This window comes from Apteryx mantelli, chromosome 9, assembly GCF_036417845.1.
Source record: "Apteryx mantelli isolate bAptMan1 chromosome 9, bAptMan1.hap1, whole genome shotgun sequence".
In the NCBI taxonomy this organism is placed as follows: Eukaryota; Metazoa; Chordata; class Aves; order Apterygiformes; family Apterygidae; genus Apteryx; species Apteryx mantelli.
In genome coordinates this window covers 19,610,557-19,629,737 of record NC_089986.1, presented here as the reverse complement: position 1 = coordinate 19,629,737, position 19,181 = coordinate 19,610,557, and the positions used below count along the sequence as shown (strand labels likewise).

Here is a 19,181-nt window from a genome sequence, read left to right as displayed (position 1 = left end):
CAGCTTAAACCAAACCTGAGGGTTAAACCACTAGGCCTTCTCTAGCTCATTCACAATGATAATCCTCATTTATACCATCAGTCCTACTACCTGCCAGCTGGAAATAAAGAAATATTGTTCATATCTTGAGGCTACAGTCAAGCATGACTGCAGGACGATTTGTCTGCACACTGTCTGATTGCAACAGGAACATAAGATACTAGGAATTAGGCAGGTTTTTCTAGGAATTCCCTGCCCCCTTTATAACAGCTTTCCTGAAAAAAATGAAATAAAATGATAAAACTCCTCTTTATCATATTGGAATCTTTCTAAGAAAAGGCACTGTGCTTTAGGGATGACATCTCAGGCACCTCACTCCCTTCCTACGCATTGCATGTGTGACAGGGAGCCCAGCTCTCTTCTGAGCACCATAAAGCAAGCTCTCATCCAGGGATCACATCATGCTGGTGAGTAACTACCAAGTTAGCCACATACTTATGTTTTAATCGCACTTTCTTGGCCCTTAAAGACTACATGGAAAAAAGAACGCAGCCCTTTGTAAGTGGGTGCAAACTTCAGAGAAAGAAAGGAAGGGCATTTGCTCACTTCACATGCAGGGCTGAATTTGGCATGCCTGTATTTTTGCACTGTCATGCTCTTAGAAGAAGAAAGCATTTATTTAAAAAAAAAAAGTTTCCAGTGTTTTTCTTGAGAAGAAGGGGAGGCTTCCTTTTATGTACTGGGAAATGTCATTCTTTGTCTATGCAATTATCCAAGTACATCAACAATGCACTTAGAGTAGAAAAATCAATTAATGTACAAAATACTTAATCCTTTGTAGTTGCCCTTCATGTAACACACAAACTCTAGCTCTATCCCATACACTGTTAAAAGGCATCATTCAGTGAAGGATGTTCTAAAACGTACCACATAATCACTTCCATAACTTTTTTGTAGTATTTTGTTTTGTTTTCTGAGTGACAGTAGTGATGCTTGGCAAAGACAACTAGGACAGGATGGAACTGAACTGTCTTTGATTCACTGCGCAACTATGGATTAGTCACTTAACCTCCCTGATCTCCAGCCTGCCCACGTGTAAAATGGTGCAACTGTGCACAGGGCTGTTGTGAGGATTAATTAACTGACACTAAAACACTGTGAGACCTGCTCAGTAAAAATTATTTCTATAAAAGTGCATATGCATAAAGTGCTAATTGATGCCAGCTGGCCTTTCGTCTCAGGCAGCAATAACAGCTTTTTACCACACACATTTTCTTCAGTGGGCACAGACAGCATACTTTTTATTTTTGATTCCTGAGTTTTGCCCTAAAACATACAAACCATTTGATTTTCAAAAATACTGCAATTAGGAGAATGATCCAGCAAGGTATTTCAAAGATCATCCTGATTGCCCTGCTGTAAGCAAAAAACATTAACATTGCAACACCCACACTGAGAAATGACCCCTATTTGCAAGGTACAGCTCTAGATTTAGGGCCTTCCCTCTTAAAAGTTTTGCAGCGTCCCGTCTCCTATATGAGCCTGACAACCCGGTTACAGTAGCCCTTGGCATGGAGCAGAAAGCTGCTGCTGTTCTGGGACCAGCCTGGTATGACACAGCATCACCAAATTAAAAGAAAAAAAGACATATATGTATGGATATGTGTATATACGTTTGTATGTATGTAGTTATTTCTCTTTTGATTTTCTCTCTGCTGCAAAGCACTGTGTCTTCGGGAGCGCCTCCCTCAGCTGCAGAGACTTGGAGCTGCTCCACCTGCTCATGTTTGCTGATAGAGGCCAGAGGAATTTTCACTTCATCTGTTTAACAGATGCTCCGGCTCTTTTCTCAAGACATGTCATACAAAAATGTCTCCAAAATAATTAGCAGGATTTCAGTCGGCTCGACTGCGATGGCTGCACGTAAGGTACAGCTCAGACAGCTCTTAAGCAATGGCAGCTCCGGAATGAGCGTCTGGGACTTTAACAGCACTCATTTAAATCTTCCTGCATGACACATTTATAGTTTTCCATGTAGTCAAAAGGGCAAAAGGGTCGGTATGCAGAAAGCAGCTACAACGCGAGAAGCATCATGCATTTCTATAATCCTTGCACTCATCCTGACACAAAGGTAATTGATAACGGAGAACAAACACGGCACCTAATTCAAAAAGGGGAAAAAGCCCTACACAAGTATATCTGTAATCATAACCTCTGCATCTGCCACTCCAAAATATGATTCACCATTTTACTGAGGAGCAAACTGGAATAAAAATAATATTATGAAATGTGTTGCAAAGTGGTACTTTAATATTTAATTGAAGGATGCACCTCCCGTGGTTGTTTGGCTCGCAGCACAAGAGTCAAGCAGGGCTCTTCATCTTCAAAAAGCTGACCCTGCTTTGGTGCTCTTTACCCATCCTTAGCATGGCAGCCATCGGTCTTGCCAGACTGAATTCAATGATAGAAGACAACTCAATTGTAAAATGAGTCCTCGCTGACAAATCTGAAGAGACAGCAAGAGGGCCCCACAATTGTTCACAAGGTTCATGCTACAAAGTCCAGGGGCTAAGTTACTTAAACTTCTCTCCTCAGGTTTCACAACAGACTTTCACAATATGAGCCCTCTAGTTTCACAGCAGAGGACTGCTAAGCTGAAATGATGATAGGAATTTAATTCCCATTTCATAATCTCTTGATGAAAATTTTTTAAATGGCCATGAATTTCTGATTTCTGATTTCAGGCCTACAACAACGCTGCGGGCCTTCTTTGAAAAGGCCAACAAGGTGGCTCTAAGAAGTGAAGAGAAGACTGTTCTGCTTTCTCCCACCCAAAGACCCCCCAGAACTGTCTGTTTTGTTTCATTTTTGGGGGGTAGGAAGGCTTTTTTTTTCTACTGCTGACTTATTTCAGTTATCAAGAACACAGGGGTTGCAGAGAAGCTGAGAAAAAGATATTTGAATAAACTTTTAGGAGTTAATTGCATTAAATTCCCCTGCAGTAGACTGAATGCAATTTATCTTAAATTTAATTTACTTTGGAAGAGTATCCAAAGAAGAGTTTAGCATGGTTTTGCTAATATGCTTTTAATCTGTGAGCTTATTGAATTCAAACTGCCTTTTCCTAAGTGCATCAGGTGCTGCTCAAACCCAGAACAAACAGAATGGATGATCCCTGCACGCAAGCACGTGTGACCTAGGACTGACATGGACAACCACGGGAGAGCACGAGGAGCAGTGAGGAGTACTAAGGAGCTTTCTCTTGCAAGTGTGGGAATTACTGTTTTATAGCAATGGAGATACAGCCAGAACCTGGGGAGCAGGAAAGCGCAGACACGGGGCCAGATCCGCGACCCACTGTTGACTTCTGCTGATCTCCCCACACGTGGGACCACCACTCCCTTCACTGTGCTCTGCTCTAGACCCGTCCCAGGTGGCTTTGGTGACTCCGCCAGCTACCAGGGGCTATTAGAGAGGCGCCTCCGCCAACGCGAAGGCCAACGCGAACTGACCGATGACCCCACACCAAGCGACCACCTCCGCTTACCGCACAGATGGGTCAAGCCCTTGCTCCCCTTTTCTCACCTCTTCTGGAGGGCAACAGGAGGAAGAAAATTATAAAAGCTGAAAGGCGTTACAAAGGGTGCCAGGAATTACTTACGGCCGCCGAATGAGTCAGTTGTGTGTTTGCACACTCACAAGGATGGAGGATGGAGACACCAGCACAAGCCCTTTTCGCAAGCCCTCGGCGGGCAGCGGGGAGCAGCAGTGGGGACATGGACCCTTTCTTGTGCCATGACCCAAACCCTTGGACCTCCTGGGCATCCCAGGCATGCGCAGCAAGAGCAACACCAAATTTGGAGTCTCCCCACGGCCCCGGTAGCTCGCAGAAATGGGCTTTCCTCAGCGCAAAGTGCCTTCCCGCACAAATCTCCATAGGGCAGGAGCAGTCACAATGGTCCTGCCACCTCAAAGTACCGAAATGGCCTCAAACAACCCATTTTTCCCCGCGGTACCCAAAGGAGATGGGCACAGCAAGGGTGGGGCACTCCTCTGCCACATCCCGCGTGCCCCCGCACCTCCACGCGTGCCCCCAGCCGCCTCGCAGCAGTGACTGCTCACGACTCGCACCATTTCAGGGACGGTCAGACCCCGAGCGGCGCACGGGAGCCCAAGGGCTTTCCCGTGACAGGCCCTGGCTCCTTCCTCTCACCGTGGGCGTCAGCTTTACCTATCCCTGGAAATTTGGCTGCAAGGCCCCAGCGGAAATCAGTGTCAGAGCACAGAAATGAGCGTGGGTCTTCCCCACGCGCCCTGCCGCGGAGCAAGCCCGCACCGGCAGCCTCACAGCACCTTCCAGGCCACGCTACAGGAACAGCCCTGGGCTAGTCCCTTGCTTCAGGGCAAACACCACCCTGGAGACACATGCTATCGGCATAAAAATGGTAATATTAAAGGAAAAATATGCATGGATCAGGAGACTCTTTCAGAATAAAAATATCAGAGAGAGCAGTCTGTCACTACGTCTCCAGTAATTAAAGTCATTGAGTTTATCCTCAGGACTTCTAAGGATGGACTGTAAACTATGCCACAAGGTTAAATTATATATATATATTATATATATGTATGTATGCATGTGTGCATGTATGTATGTACTTTATATATAAAATACAGTCCCACTTGGGAATGCAGAGAGACACAATTTGTTTGGTCTTGTATTAAGACCTTCTAATACGATTCAAGGCAAACCTCTGTGGGGAAAACCACACCTCTCTTCAAATCACTATCAAGCTGCTTCATGTAATAAAAAGCATTTCAAGAATTAGTTAATATTTTTAACACTCCAGTCTCGTAACAAATGACAAACAGCACTGGTTCGTGTGTGCCGTACTCGAGTGCTCTGATTTCGTTGACAGATTGCTTTCAATAATTAGCAACTCCAAGTGATTCATCAAGCTAACAGCCCAAATTCTAAGATGACGCAGCTTAACATGGCAGTGCTGAAGTCAAAGCAAGTACATGAATTTATACCACAGTGAACATAACCCAAGGACTGCATCCATCTAACAGCGACTCTCACAGGGATTCCTGCCAAAGTGGTTACAAATAGCTGAGAAATGTGATATATATATTGCACTATTTGTAAGAATGTGTCAGACATATCAGCACAGAGAAATTACTCCCAGCCTTTAGATAATTTAAGTCAAAACCCTCCCAGCTTCCATAAGGAATTAAAACCAGTTTGTTTTTTGTCTATCTTGTCCCAGCAGATACTCGGAATCACAAATATTATCTAACCTTATTTCAGTTTGTCTTATCACCCCTCCCAACCGGGTACTCAACTACACTACCTTTAAACACGGCCTTCTATGACCTTAGAAATGTTAATTTAGATATATTTCTGACTTTAAGCTTGTTTTTTTCTCTCCAGTTTTCTCTCATCTTCTGAAAAATAAGTTAAAAAAAAAGTGAGGAAAAACAAGTCCCTTCTTTTTCTAAGGATAAAATATCCCACCAACTGCTCATTGACCAGTATTTCTCAGTTCAATGAATCTGCCACAGAAATGACGCAAACTATCACCTTACCAACTGCAATTTATACTACAAAGTAGCAGACATTTTCAACTTACTAATTCTTCTTCTAAAACTTGCTCAGTTAACTTAAAATAGTTTCCTTCCACTTGATATGTTTGTATATGGGCACCTATTAAACGTGAGGTCATCCATGTCCTGAGTTCATTATTAGTTATGTCACCTAAATCTTGAAAGCACTTTAATCAAAGACCACATAACTGTGGCCTTACAGGTGAAGAAACTGAAGAAGATGAAGAACTAAGCCCATCTTCCAACCGATTAATTCATCGGTTTCCTCCCAACATGCCCTGTTCTAGCACCTGGAAAGCAACCCTGACACCTAACATGCAAATTAACATCAGCTCCTGGAAAGGGGACACCTGGCTCGCACTGCGTTTCAAAGGATATTTAATTCTGCCAGAGTTAACAGGCACCACCAATTCTTCCTTACAGTTTTTCTTTCACTTTCACTGATAAAAACTTAATAAACTCAATTCCAAATTTCCATTGCTATGAAATTCAGTAAATTATTTCAATGACAATACATATCATTTAATAAGATCTTGCTGTAAAATGACCAAAAGTGAATACCAGAGATTCTTGAATTCAAAGTACAAGAGTTCTTGCCCAGGGAATAGTTACCGGTTTCCAAGCCAGACAGTAAGCTTAAAGAAAGGAGACGGATCAGCTTTGCGGGGCGGGGGGCAGTCATCCTTCCGGGGCCACTTGTCATTCCTGCACAGGCAGCAAGCGCACAGAGAAGAAAGCTCACTGAAATACTGCAAGCCTGAAGTCAGGTACTCACAAAGGATTACAATAAAGGTGGTTTATCAGCACTATATAACATACACAAAGACTTAAAATTGCCTGGAAGTATGCTCCAAGATGGTTATTTTTATGAACATTTAATTAAATAGGCAAAAAAAGAAATTCTCTTATGAAGTAAAAAATTGATGTTGGTAGTAGTTTCAGACACTGACATCCATCCCCAAGAATGGAAAAAATTCCTTCCTCGCCCAAGCTGACATATTTACATCATCACGCAATACTGCAGAGCATCTCGCAGTAGTTCTCGGAGAACGGGGCTACTCCTGGGACCAGCAGCCCTGGGGCGGCACCGCAGGTGGGTCTCTGACACCGTAGCAACCTTTTTGGTTACGGCAGGCATCCACATTCTCCCAGCCCGCATTCCCACCTAGGAGCAGGGCCGGCGGGATCTCGTCACAGCTGGAGAATCCCATCTCAGCCTCCCTCCTCACCAGCGTCCTCGGCCGCAAAGGGAAGCTGTGAGCAGCAGGGATCAGCCCCAAACCCGCACTGGTGCTCTGGCAGGCAGCACAGCTGAGAGCAGCGACTGCGTGTCGCTGCCGAGGGTCCTGGCCGCTCAGGGTATCGAGCCCGCGTTCCAGTTTTTCACTGTTCTCATGGAAATCAGACCATTTCCATGGCTTCAGGGTGCCAGCTCCAGGGGGAGCCAGCAGAAGCCCCCGCGCTCTCCAGCCCCCACTCCCACAGATCACTGCTCTGGCCTCGCTCCGAAGCCACCGCACCGGGACGGAACGGGACGGGACGGAGATGCCTCTCAAGGACGCGCTGGAACAAAACAATCGACAGCGACTGCAGCATCTGTTCGGGGTAACCACTGCAATAAATTTCAATCTCATTTTAATTTGTATACGTCAAAAGCTATTAGGTCTTAGATATTTGAACCTTAATTACTATGGAACCAATTAGCTCCTATGACCAGAAGGCCTTGCATGAGCAGCTCTGATGAGCGCAGTATTTTCTACAGCATATAAAATAAATATTCTAACAAATCCATAGATCTCTAGGACTTTGCGGTCGCCACCACACTTTACACTAGCATCTTTGCTTTGTGCCAGATTGCACAAGGTAGGACTTTACCCTTTATGTGCATGTAATATACCATATGACATGTTCATGTAATTAAAGATTATTCCCTCAGGAATTTTGGAAATTTAGAATTTTCAATTCAGAAATTATAGTCTTGTAGCAAAACACATAACATGTGTATGCTCTATTATTTTCTCAGTGCTAGACTACCTCCACCAATTTCAAATTTGAAAAGTTCTTTATTAACCGAACAATATTGTGTTCACAATTTCCCATGATCTCATGGGTCTGGTTATGTTCAGCAGTTTCACAGATACGGACACATACCACTTCTAATTTAATGCTCCTTTTCCTGTAAGGCCGACACTTGAAGAATTTTTTCAGCAATCCAATAACACGAACATGAGCAGATGCACTTTTTTATTGCATACACACACACCCCGCCACCACACAGCAAGTTTTACCGGCACTTCGAAGTTGTCCTGACGTACACAAACAGAACTGTGTTAACAGAGTCATGTTACCACGCTTAACTGGTCATTACTTGCCTTTTCACCTTAGTTCTAATTGTACTTCCACATAATTCTGTGGTTTTGCCAAGCCTGTGCTAACAAAATTTCAGTATTTCCTGTTACAGAGAGATTAAATTGTTTGTAAATAGTTTTAAATATTTTTATTGAGAATGCTATTCCCATATGCTACCTTCTACGAAGACGGCCATAACTGCACAAGTGCAAGTGCACTGAGAACTGGGGTTTCTAGAACTGCCATAAAACACATTTGGGTTTCAAGATACAGAAGTATTTAATGGAGTTTTATGCACTGAAGGAATTTCATTAGTCTATATTGCTTTTTATTATGTTTCATCAGTGTATTACTGCTTAATAGAATTCCATGTTTTAATTTTCAACATCATCTTCAGTTTTTCTATAGCCTATCTAATCTGTGGTACAGTGCCCACCTACCGCACTCCCGAGCTCTGACCTCCGCAAACCGGGCTGCCGACGCAGAGCTGCCAACGCAGAGCTGCGGCCACCTTCCCCCTCATGCAGCTGGTGGCAGGGGCCAGCTGATCCATTTTAGAACGTGTTTTGGGATCTTTCTGGGTGAGATCTACCATGGAAATACAAGTAATACACATTAATGAGCTACAGAGCATTCACACAGTGCACAGCGCCTGGCCTCCTCGTCAACCTGACAAGTCCTCTGGTTGCTTTCACCAGGCCAGAAGCAGGGCTGAAATTCAAGCACGGCCAGTGCTCGCTCTCGGTCGAGTCACACGCAGGCTGTGGCCTATGTTATATACCTGCTTTCTTCTTTGGGAGTCCCTGAACCCACCACAGGTGCAGAGCTTCGGCCACGAGAAGACATCCTGGAGCAAGCCGGTTGTGCAGGCAACACCATGTGTGCTCCTGGGCGAGGAGCGAGGGGTCTGTGCTGCTGGGGGCTGCGACTTCTTATTTCCTTGCTTTTTTAAAGCTTTGCTTAGGGGCTATTTTCTGTAACCTGCTGCCCAGGACGATGGGCTCAGGCACACATCTGAGCAGAGCCTGGCTTACCTGAGCTAACGTGCTCCCACCACGGCGGGACGTTTCTGCTCTATTTCTTCGCGCAGGACGAGGCAGTGCTGGGAGCAGGTCGCTGCACCCGAGGGTGCAGGCCCTGGCCCTTGCTCCGCGAGGGCCGGGGAGCCCCCATCACGCTCACGCGCAGGGCTTGCCAGGGAGCTGCCCGCTGCACGCGGCACATGGGGACCTTCCTACCCGGCCAGGAGAGCAGGGGAGCACAGTCCTGCCGGGCTCTCGGGGCAAGCCCACACACACCAGCTCCTTCCTATAAAGGAAGGGGGTTAAATTGGAAACATGATGTTGACTGTGAAAGACAAGACTGCTTTTAGACATAAGAACTTCCCGAATAGCAAGATGCCCTTTACTTGAACCACTGCTTGAAAAACGTCACCGGTGCAAATGCTAAGGGGAAAAAAAAAAAAGATAGCAGCAACATATCTGACAGGACATAACTTCTAGTGCTCTCAGAATACATTAGTCTCACAACACCACTTTACCAGCAAGCAAATAAAATTATGCCAAAACACACCCAACACAGCACAACAGGACACTGCAGAAGGTCCTATTTAAAGCAGGCTCAGTTTAAGATTTATTCAATTGCTTTAGCTAATTTATATTCTCTGTCCGAGACTCCTGGACTTCAGGAAATGAAGCATTATGCCACTTTAACAACATTCTTCACTTGCATCTACCCTTCATATTTCTATTAGCTCCTCTGCACTTGGTTAAAGCATAAATCCTCCCTGACGTAAATAGGCTTTCCATGCATGAAGTAAATAAAATCATATGCAAGAGACACTCGCTGAAGCTCTGCTCCTCATCCACCAGACGTTGTGCAGGACACGCTGTGTGGACGTGGCTGCTGTCCTGCATGGCCACGCTTAAGTGGATCCTGTCACACCCACAACGGAGCCAAGAGCAAAGCTTTCCTTAACTTCCCAGGTGCAGGACAGGACCTCACCATACGGCCGTGTTTGGGGAAGCACTGAGCGTACGCAGCTCTCCATTTTCAGCATGAGGACAGGACTTAGCCAAACTCTTTAAAGCGTTCTGGGATAAAATCACTTGTAAGGCTTCAGCAAGAGCTCTACTCTTCCCTAACCTTGGTATGAAGCAAAGTGCTTCATATAACACTATACGAGAAAAAGTAAACAAAATACTTAGTCTTCACGGAGCATATTTGTTGGGACATTAGCTTATTTGGTGCACTTCACTTTTTGAAAACACATCATTAAAGCCTACATATCTCTCGCCACTAAGCACTGCCTCTAAATATACTGAGGTTACTAAGATCTGTCCCAAGCAAAATTCACATGCTCCGTTTTGGCTCATTTGGTAAGAGGAGAAAGAAGCAGAAAAACAAAATAGACTACTAAAATAACGCTCACTTCACAGTAAAAATATGTAATGCTTAAGCATAATAACAGAAGGCCTTTAAAAAAGCAAGAAGAAAATAAACTCTATGCTTCACATTCAGATTAAACATGGTGGAAAACAACCAGCTGGGGAGCGATGCTACTGTTTACTTTGTCTCACTTGCTTAATTTCTTTCTTTATTAAATTAATGGTCATCTTGAAATTACAAGCTTACAAAATAGTAATGCAGACCATACAGCTAGCTGGACTTATATCTACAGCTGGATAACGCTGTGCTCCAGGGAATCGTTCTTGACCACGCTATAGCTGCAAAGAGAATATTTTTATTAGGCTTTATTAGGATAAAGTGGGCGGTTTTAAGAATACATCCACCTTCTAACCTGCTGTGTTCGAGTAGCCGAAACAGCAATAAATGTTTAAGATGTGTAGGATATTTAGATTACCTGAGCAAGTTTAAATAAAACAGTAGACCATTAAGCACCAGAGATATCAAAAAAGCAAAGGCGTGTTCAGAAATGTCCTAATACATGATTTCATACTGACCAGAATCCATAATGTCCACAATATCCATAAAACGTTCCTTTCCTCCACAGCGGAGGAGCTGCTTCTGCCCACCTGGGGGGACCCCGGGCGGTTCTAGCCGCGGCAGCTGCGTCCCATGACCAAATTCGATCGGTACAACGCAAGCGATGACCGGGTCCCTCGGCTGCCCCACAGCCCTGGTGCTGCTCCACTCACACTGGCCATCACTGACCTGAGGACTTTCCTTCACCCTGTGAAAGCTCCGAACAAGCCCCTTCCCAAAGAAGAAGCTGCCAAGTGCCCTGTCCCCTCCTGCGGCACCTGGATTTCCCCACGTTTTCAGCCCTTTTGAGCCAAAAGGGCAGGACAAAGAGAAAAGAGCACCCTGGTCTCTGGGGATCGAAATGAGAGACAACGTTGTGTTTGCCTTAGGTTTGAGATATTTGGTGTCAAAACGTACAAAACCCAACCTGTAACATGCAGCATTTTGCAAGCATGTGGTAAGAGACAGTCCTGCTCCAAGGTCTTTGCAATCAAAATTAACAGGGCAGAAAAACAGAAATAGGCAGTAACATCTGAGCAGATGTTACTCCTAAATGACTCTCTTGCACAAAAGATCAGAAGGAGGTCTAGCAGGGCAATTTTAAGACAGTGTTTTATTTATTTAATCAGTATCTCAATGAGAAATATCTTATTTCTATGGGATATAATCAGATCACTATCAATATTGCTCACTATTAATCCTATAATTTTATAAATTTCTACCTTGTAGACTAAATTCCAGTCTTTGCTACACTGGTGTAAATCCCATTGCACCAAAGACACTGAGACAGTTTCACATGCACAAAGATTTTTCAGCAGGGTCTGCAGTTGAGGGCATGGCAAACACTGACTGTAATGGTGAAAATCCCATTTGGATAAAAATTAAAAAAAAAAAAAAAAAAAAAAAAAAAAAAAAAAAAAAAAGGGAAAACTTCCCCAATGGCATCCTCCAGCATGAGCATCCTCCAGGCTGCTCTGCAGGACACAGATGTCCCCCCACAACACTTTTCCCATATTAACACTCTAGCTTTTTCCATTAGGACCTGCTCAGACACCCCACCAGCTGCTCCCGCGTATGCTCCGCTCACGGCCCCGTTGGCACGGATTACCGCACGCCGCTCGCTTGTCAAGTTTTGTGAATGCAAACTGCTGGGTCCCCTAACGAAAACCAAAAGCTACAACTGAGGGGGCGGAAAAGGGGGGGACAGAGGGGCAATCAGCTCCATGGAGAGCCCGCGCGGCACCACCGCCGGGCTGCGGGGCAGACGCGCAGCGGCGCGGGACTGGCACGGGGCAGCCCGGCCCCGGTGCCAGCCCGGACACCACCCCGGGCTCGCCGCACCGGCTGCAGGCCCGTCGCCTTCTGCGGCACAGATCTAGACTAAAACCCACAGCAACGACCCACACGGCACAGTGCGGTCGTCGTTCCTTTGGCCTTGTGAGCAAAGTGATCATTTAAGCCATTCTGAAAGACAAGCTCCATTTATTTATATTAATTCTTGGCTATTTTTTAAATCTGCATCAATATGTGCATGATTTGATTTTACCAGTACTGCTCTAATGCCATGTATGCAAACCAAAGACAACTTTTCTCAGCCTTAAAATAAGACATGTTTTTGCAGATATCTCAATATCATACTTTCAAAAAAGCCTGAATTAATAATCTTGCCAACTGAAAACAATAAGACAGGCAAACAATGAGCATCATGCCTGCAAACACCATGTCACAAAAATATATTTTGCCATTTAATAAAAGCATATTCTTAAGAATAGAATTATTTGCACTGCTAATGTTTCTGTAATCGTGGTCTCCCATGTTGATGGGCGTAGCTTATCCAGTGGTGGGAGCTGCAAGAATAAGATCGCTGCATCCAGGTGGATAACAACATCTGAAGGAAAGCAGTCCTGAGTCATGTTACTGACTGTCCAGTACTGACTTCACTTTGAAGAGCCTTGTAATTTAATAAAAATGTTAAACCTATGACCCCACTTCAAAAGTTGCAGGCAACATTTTTAACCTCTGTCCTTCTGCATTACAGCAACAGCACCTGGAAACACAGCAGCAGAAGGGAAAGAGTCATTTAGCTGGTTCCCTTCAGCCGCCACCGTAGCTTCAAGGGACAGAAATCAGGAAACATTAGAGTCAGTGTAAGCTGATTAGGACATCAGTGTAGAATAAAATACTCAAAACTTAAACAAATCTGTTAAAAGGCCCAAAGAAAGCATATATTTCTGGGTAGACAGCAACCTATTTTCTGGAGATGTTCCAGATTTTCAGTTTCCATCTGCCTGTACTTAGTGCTGTGATAAGGGAAATTTCCAGCTAAAATACGACAGTGCACCACGTTTGATGTGAAAGAGCCACAAGTAAGATAACCACTGTCAAATCCAAATCCTTTGGCTCCAAACAACGACAGACACATTTCTATATACGCACGTCTACATGGCACGCATGCCAGTATACACAAACATGCTCCATTTAAATAAGGGCAAATTAGGAACCTGTGATTTAAAGTGTGATCCAGCTGGGAAGGAGGAAAGACTTATTCTTACTACCAGTGCTGGGACCACCTGGGCACCCGTGATGACCGCTCTGCTTGGCAAACCTGGGCAAATACCACCTCTTCCTTCCTGCTGGGCAAAATCACACCAAAGAGTCCAGAGGGTGGGAAAAGGCAACAGCACAGCCAGCCCAAGCATGCAGGCGTGGACGTGCCGGGACAGGAGGAACCAGTCCTAAGCCTTCTGCTATAAGTAAAAATTATATTTCAGGAAACACAATGACAAAGTTACATCAGTTCTGGAATTGGGCAGGCAAGAGAGAAATTTGTTCAATTATTTAATTTTCCAGGCTTTGCAGGGGTTCCCTCCAGATTTCTTCAAGCAAAACATTTCTCTGCTATCCCTAAAACCATCGCATTAAATTATAAAATGAGACTGGATCTCAGCTGAAGAGTTTGTTGCTTCAGGATTCAACAGCAAAAGCCAAATGGAAAAGAGAAGTTGGTCTTGTGATGAAAGGACAAGGAAAAGAGCAATCTCCCAAGAAAGGCAATGCCCACACCTCTGAGGCACAAAGCAAGTGCCTGCGTCAAGTTCCCACAACACGATGGTGCCAGCTTATGTTAAAACAGTGCAATAAAATGAGATGTCTGGAGCTGTGTCAGAAGAATGATGCTATCTCATTAATGGGATTACATAGAAAAATTGGAGGGATTTCAGTGAAGAGGAATAAAACGATTAAGGATCAAAAGAGTATGACTCATGAAAGAGAGTAAAAACTGAATACTGTGCTCTTGCTTAAAAAGCCAATGTCTCATGAGAGTTAACGCCGGACACACCGCAGCATTTTCCCTACTTACAACCTGGAATAACTGTGATAGATCAGACCACACAGAGGGAAAACTCTTATTATAAAATATTGGCTTTGTAATGGCAACACTCAGCAAGAAACTAATAATTGGAGGGGAGAGAGGCAAGGAGGGCTAACTACCTAGAAACAGCTGGAGGATATAAGCCCACTATGAGAGGAATACATTCAGTCAGAAAAGAGAAAAAGAAAAAATAGATTGTGAATAGAGAGACTGGGTAAAATCAGAGCTCCCTAGTCACAACCACTACGTTACTTTGCAGGGGAAAAAAATAAAAATAATTTAAAAAAATCTCTCTTATATAGAGCAAGATTCTCTGCACTGAGTGGTTCAACATCTCTCTGCAATCCATCTTTTCCAGTTGAAGAAATGCATGTTAAATAAAAATACTCATTTAAATTCTACACACACATTCTGACTTCAGAAAGCATTATTACATCTGAACTCGCTCACACGAGGGGTGGAAGGCAGATACTTTGTGAACCGTATTTATGATAGTAAATATTCTCTAAAAATTCATTACCTGTCAACATAAAGGACAAAAGACATCATCGTGGAAGAGCAGATGCTACGAGTTAATGCACTAAGCGCTGTAGGGTCACTGAGCAGCAGGGCTCAACACCGAACAATGTGCTCCTTTCTTGGCTATGGCGGCAGGTAAAGTCAAACAAAAAATGACACTTCCCACTGAGAAACTTTGCTGATGAAGTGCAGGGACCCAGATGCACCAGTGCAAAGCACTTCACATCGAGTACACACAACTCACATCATGTACACGCCAGGCCAGCAAAAGTGGGGGGGTGGGGGGAAAGAACAAAACATGAAGCAATTTCTTCCAACCCCAAGACCCTCTCTCTAGCAATAAAACCGCTCAAGACGTGCTTGCAAGCCCGTCAGCACAGCACCGGCCAGCCTGGGAGGCACTGCACGCGGGAACCGGCAGCGGCTCTGCAAGGCGAGGCTCCCTCCCTGGTAACACGGCTCTGCCACGACACGCACACGGAGCCTGTTGGTTTGCTTTTTTTACAAAGTTTCTTCCCACAGAAGAGCACACTTGAAGCACTTAAGCTGTTAAGCTTGTTCAGAAGTTATTCTTTGATGTAACTGGGCAAATTAATCTTGTTGCTTAATTAATTCGAGGCCTAACTGCCGCCTTCTTTTTCTCAAACAACCAACCTCAGATCTTAGGCTGCAACCCTACTTCTGTAGAATTGCATCTCGCTTAGCGTGGCTTTCTAAATACAAGCAGCAGGATGTGGCCCTTCGGCTCCCACCTCAGTACTGGCACTCACAGAAAGCAATGGCTGTGTTCACCATTAGTGACATTAATTGCAAGCAGTTAGAAATCCTCTGGAAGTTGCATTGCACCACACACCAGAACCTGTGGCACTGAAGCCCAGAATTTAATTTCGAAACCCCAATGACTTTTTTGATTTGCAAACCTTATAGTAAGGCTAGTAGTCAATGGGGTTTCCAGAACAACAGTGATGATGTTAATCTGGGCTCTTTAGATCCCTCTTACACACATGGGACACCTCCGCAGTGGTCTTGTCCCTTAAGCTTTCACTCCCAAGTACCTTGCATCCAGTGTGAGCCCGGGTCTTCATGAGAGGAGTTGTGGTGCACAGCTCGATAGCTTCTGGTTCATGGAAGATCACAGTTGGGAGAGGCTCTTTCCGAAGAGTTAGGACATTCAACTTCGTTTTTAACATGGTCTGAAAGTGCTAAACAGAGGAAAAAAAAGCAATTAACTTGAGTTCTGGGAAAAAAAGAAAAAAAAGAAAAGGAAATTAGTAACTGCATCTGTTCAAATGCATTTCATTTGCTATTCAGTGCCTTGGAAATTTCCAGGGGGGAAGGTAAGATGTTTTATAACTTAAGAAGGTGAATATCCATTATTACTATTAGCAATGAGGAGACTGTTTTAATTAAACTAGATAAACACACACAAAATGACATGATTCAGGCATTTTAGAGCAGGGGAAAAGAAAAAAAAGAAAAAAAAAGCTTTCCATATTTGTCTAATGTTTAACATTAGAATTCATGTGCATCCCCAAAAAGCTCTGAATTCAACCTCCATTCACTCCAAATCCCAGGCATATTATAAAAACTGTTCACAGGCCCACTTCCTCTGTTAATAACAACATGGAGGGAAGAACGAAAAAAAAACAAAGTATTTTTCCTTTTTTCATCAGAGACCATTTTAAAGAACTATAGTTTCATCCATTTTTGTTTTTCTTTTCTCTGTACTTAAATCTTATCCCAGTGGCTTTGGTAGAATTTACCCTTCCCACCGAGCTAAATGCCTCATCACTTTGCCTTTAGCATCCTCCTCTTCCTCTGCAAGCAACAGTTCCTCTGGTCCCCAGTGTAGATGCCACTACCGGTACATAACTGATAGATGCCATTAAAAACTTGCCATTTGCTATAACAAACAAAGAAAAAGAACTCCCCAGGCTTGGATAAAAAATTTTAGAAAGTAAGTGAGCAGTGATGAAAAGTCATTGATGAAAAGTTTTTTAATGCTCGTTTGAGCAAAGAGAGCCAACCCTCGAAAAATTCCCAAATCGGTTTTGTGCAATCAGTCGAGTCAGAAACGTCCCAACATTTAGATGTTTCTTTGAACTGACCTTGATTTCAGAAACTGAACATTTTCACTTGTTACTACACATCTATGGGGTAAGAGCATGCAGTTATGAAGCAAATTAACGTAGTATTCCCAGCAAGCAGTATACTGTGCGTCTACTACAGCTTCGTAACTCGACTCTCATAAATCAGCAGTTACGAGACATGTGCACGATGACTCCAGATTACTTTTTTCAAAAACAAACCTTATGCTCTGGCTTTTGATGGGAGATTCTTAACTTGTTCTGCAGCCGCCCCTTCCCCAGCCTTGCCTTCACCCCGCGAGGCAGGGGGACGCCACGGGGTCCGGTCTGCCGAGAAAGCGCCGCTAAGCTCCTTCCCAGAACCACACAAGAAGGCTGTGTCAGAACTGGAAATTCAACTCAGGTCCTTGCTTTTCAGTCCTGCGCTTCAGGTGAGCAGAGTGCCTATTAAACATTTTATTTATATACAGGGGATGAATCCAGCTATTTGGATTTTATGAGGTTTTCATATGGGTTTTTATGGATTCGAGTTTTTCATTGAAAATGCATGAGAATTTCTTGGCAATAAACTTCCTGTTTAATTTCATATATACGTTATCATTAGCTAACTGAAAGCCTGTTAAAACAATACGCTCTTCTGAAGCAGTTTAATCTTAGCTCATCAGTGTTTAGTTCTAATGGTTGTTATGATACCGGATCTACAGCATCTTAAACACTCTCCTAAGTATATTCAAGGCATAAACACTAATAGTCTGTGAAAATAATAGTTGCTTTTTTCCTAGCTCACGCATGAAGTTATGGCCTGTCATAATACTACTTGGGGGCCTTCACGCCGTCCATGCAAGCGTTCAGGTCTCCAAGCCAGTGAAGGAACCTACCCACGTTATTTTTCATCTGGCTCTAGCTCATACTACATGTTAGCCCATTTGCTCATCTCCAGCAAAAGAGCACTCTGTTTCAGGTGATTATACATTAAAGAATACTCTTTGGCACATGCTCCTGAAGATAACCAAGCTCTGTGAGCCAGGGTTACTGAACACACTGAGAAAACCTATTTCTTTTCACCTTTCAGTCCTGATTAAGAGCCTTTTGTTTGAATGTCCTAGGCTTCGGCAGTGAAGTTGCTTGCAAAGGGTAAACAACAGCTTAACACCCCTGGCAAGCATCAAGCGAGCTCCAAGTCTGAGCTCCTCGGTTTGAAGGAGTGCGGCTGAAGATCAACGGCAAAGCCGGGCTTGTGAGTCTCACTAAGTAATAGTTATCTACTAAACCTGCACCTCTCCGTAATAGCTTGAATGGCTTTTGCACAGAGGCTATAGTCCTGCTAACTTGCTGCAGGGAAGAGACCTTGTTTCTTCAGAGGAAACCTGCAGCACAGGGAGCGTGCCGGAGACCGGGAACGCCACTGGTGGTCGCAGGTCCTGGCAATCCCCACCAGCACGGCCCCTTGGCGAGCCTAGGCAAGGGCTGTCCCGGAGGCCGACTGCTCCCCTGGGTACCCGGGCCACGGGAGAGAAATGCGGAGGTAGATAACTTGCTAGGATTTATTTTTAACCTGCAGGAGTACTATTTTGCTGGCAGGCCAATTCTGGATCGAAGCAGAGTTTGTAGCTGGGGAATATCAAATTGAAGGAGATCCCAGCCCAGCATCTAACCTCTCCTTCCCTGCGTGCTGAAGCAGCTCCATTTCTTGAGGTGAGCAGTTCACAGCGCCTCCACTAAATATTCAATGCATGAAAAAATTCCTTTTAGCCCCTCTGAGTATTGAGTCCAGATTGTCGATCTCCTCCACTATATCTCTATCAGCTTCAGCAGGACTAGTGACGAAGTTAAAGAGAACGCAACTTGACCAACATGAGGAAAGTTATGAAAATGATCTACATTTTTCATGTTTTAGCGACCACATATACAGACTTAACCAAGGAAAAGACTGCTCTCCCCCTTACAAAGGCAATTCAACACTTGTATAAGCAGCCAGTTGGAGTGGTTACGTGCCAAAAACCCCACAGCACGATTGGCAGCAGACAGGCAACCAGCTGCCAGAGCAGCGCAGGACGGATGGGGGTGGACGCAGAAGTGCCCCTCCTAAGCCAAGGGGTGCTCCTGCTCCGGTCAGCCGTGCACAGCTGCTGCACGGAGCCGCGCTACCTGTGCACCAGTCTTGTGGCGGGTGCCCTAAGAAAATCAAGGCTCTGCCAGCAGACACTATGCAGTGAGACCCCAAATAAGCAAGTTATTTAAACACATGCTTAACTTTCACCATGTGAGCAGTTCCAGTAAAGCAC

At 44.4% G+C, this 19,181-nt stretch overlaps 1 protein-coding gene across 4 annotated transcripts in view; it reads right to left on the bottom strand.

Moving 5' to 3' along the window:
* Positions 1-19,181, bottom strand: part of PID1 (phosphotyrosine interaction domain containing 1) — an 84,392-nt gene that overhangs the window by 34,083 nt on the left and 31,128 nt on the right. For all 4 annotated transcript variants that reach the window (XM_067301463.1, XM_067301464.1, XM_013944403.2 and 1 more), the window contains exon 2: positions 15,865-16,011. In XM_067301463.1, coding sequence (XP_067157564.1) covers positions 15,865-16,011 — 147 coding nt within the window. The remainder of the gene's footprint in view (positions 1-15,864; positions 16,012-19,181) is intronic.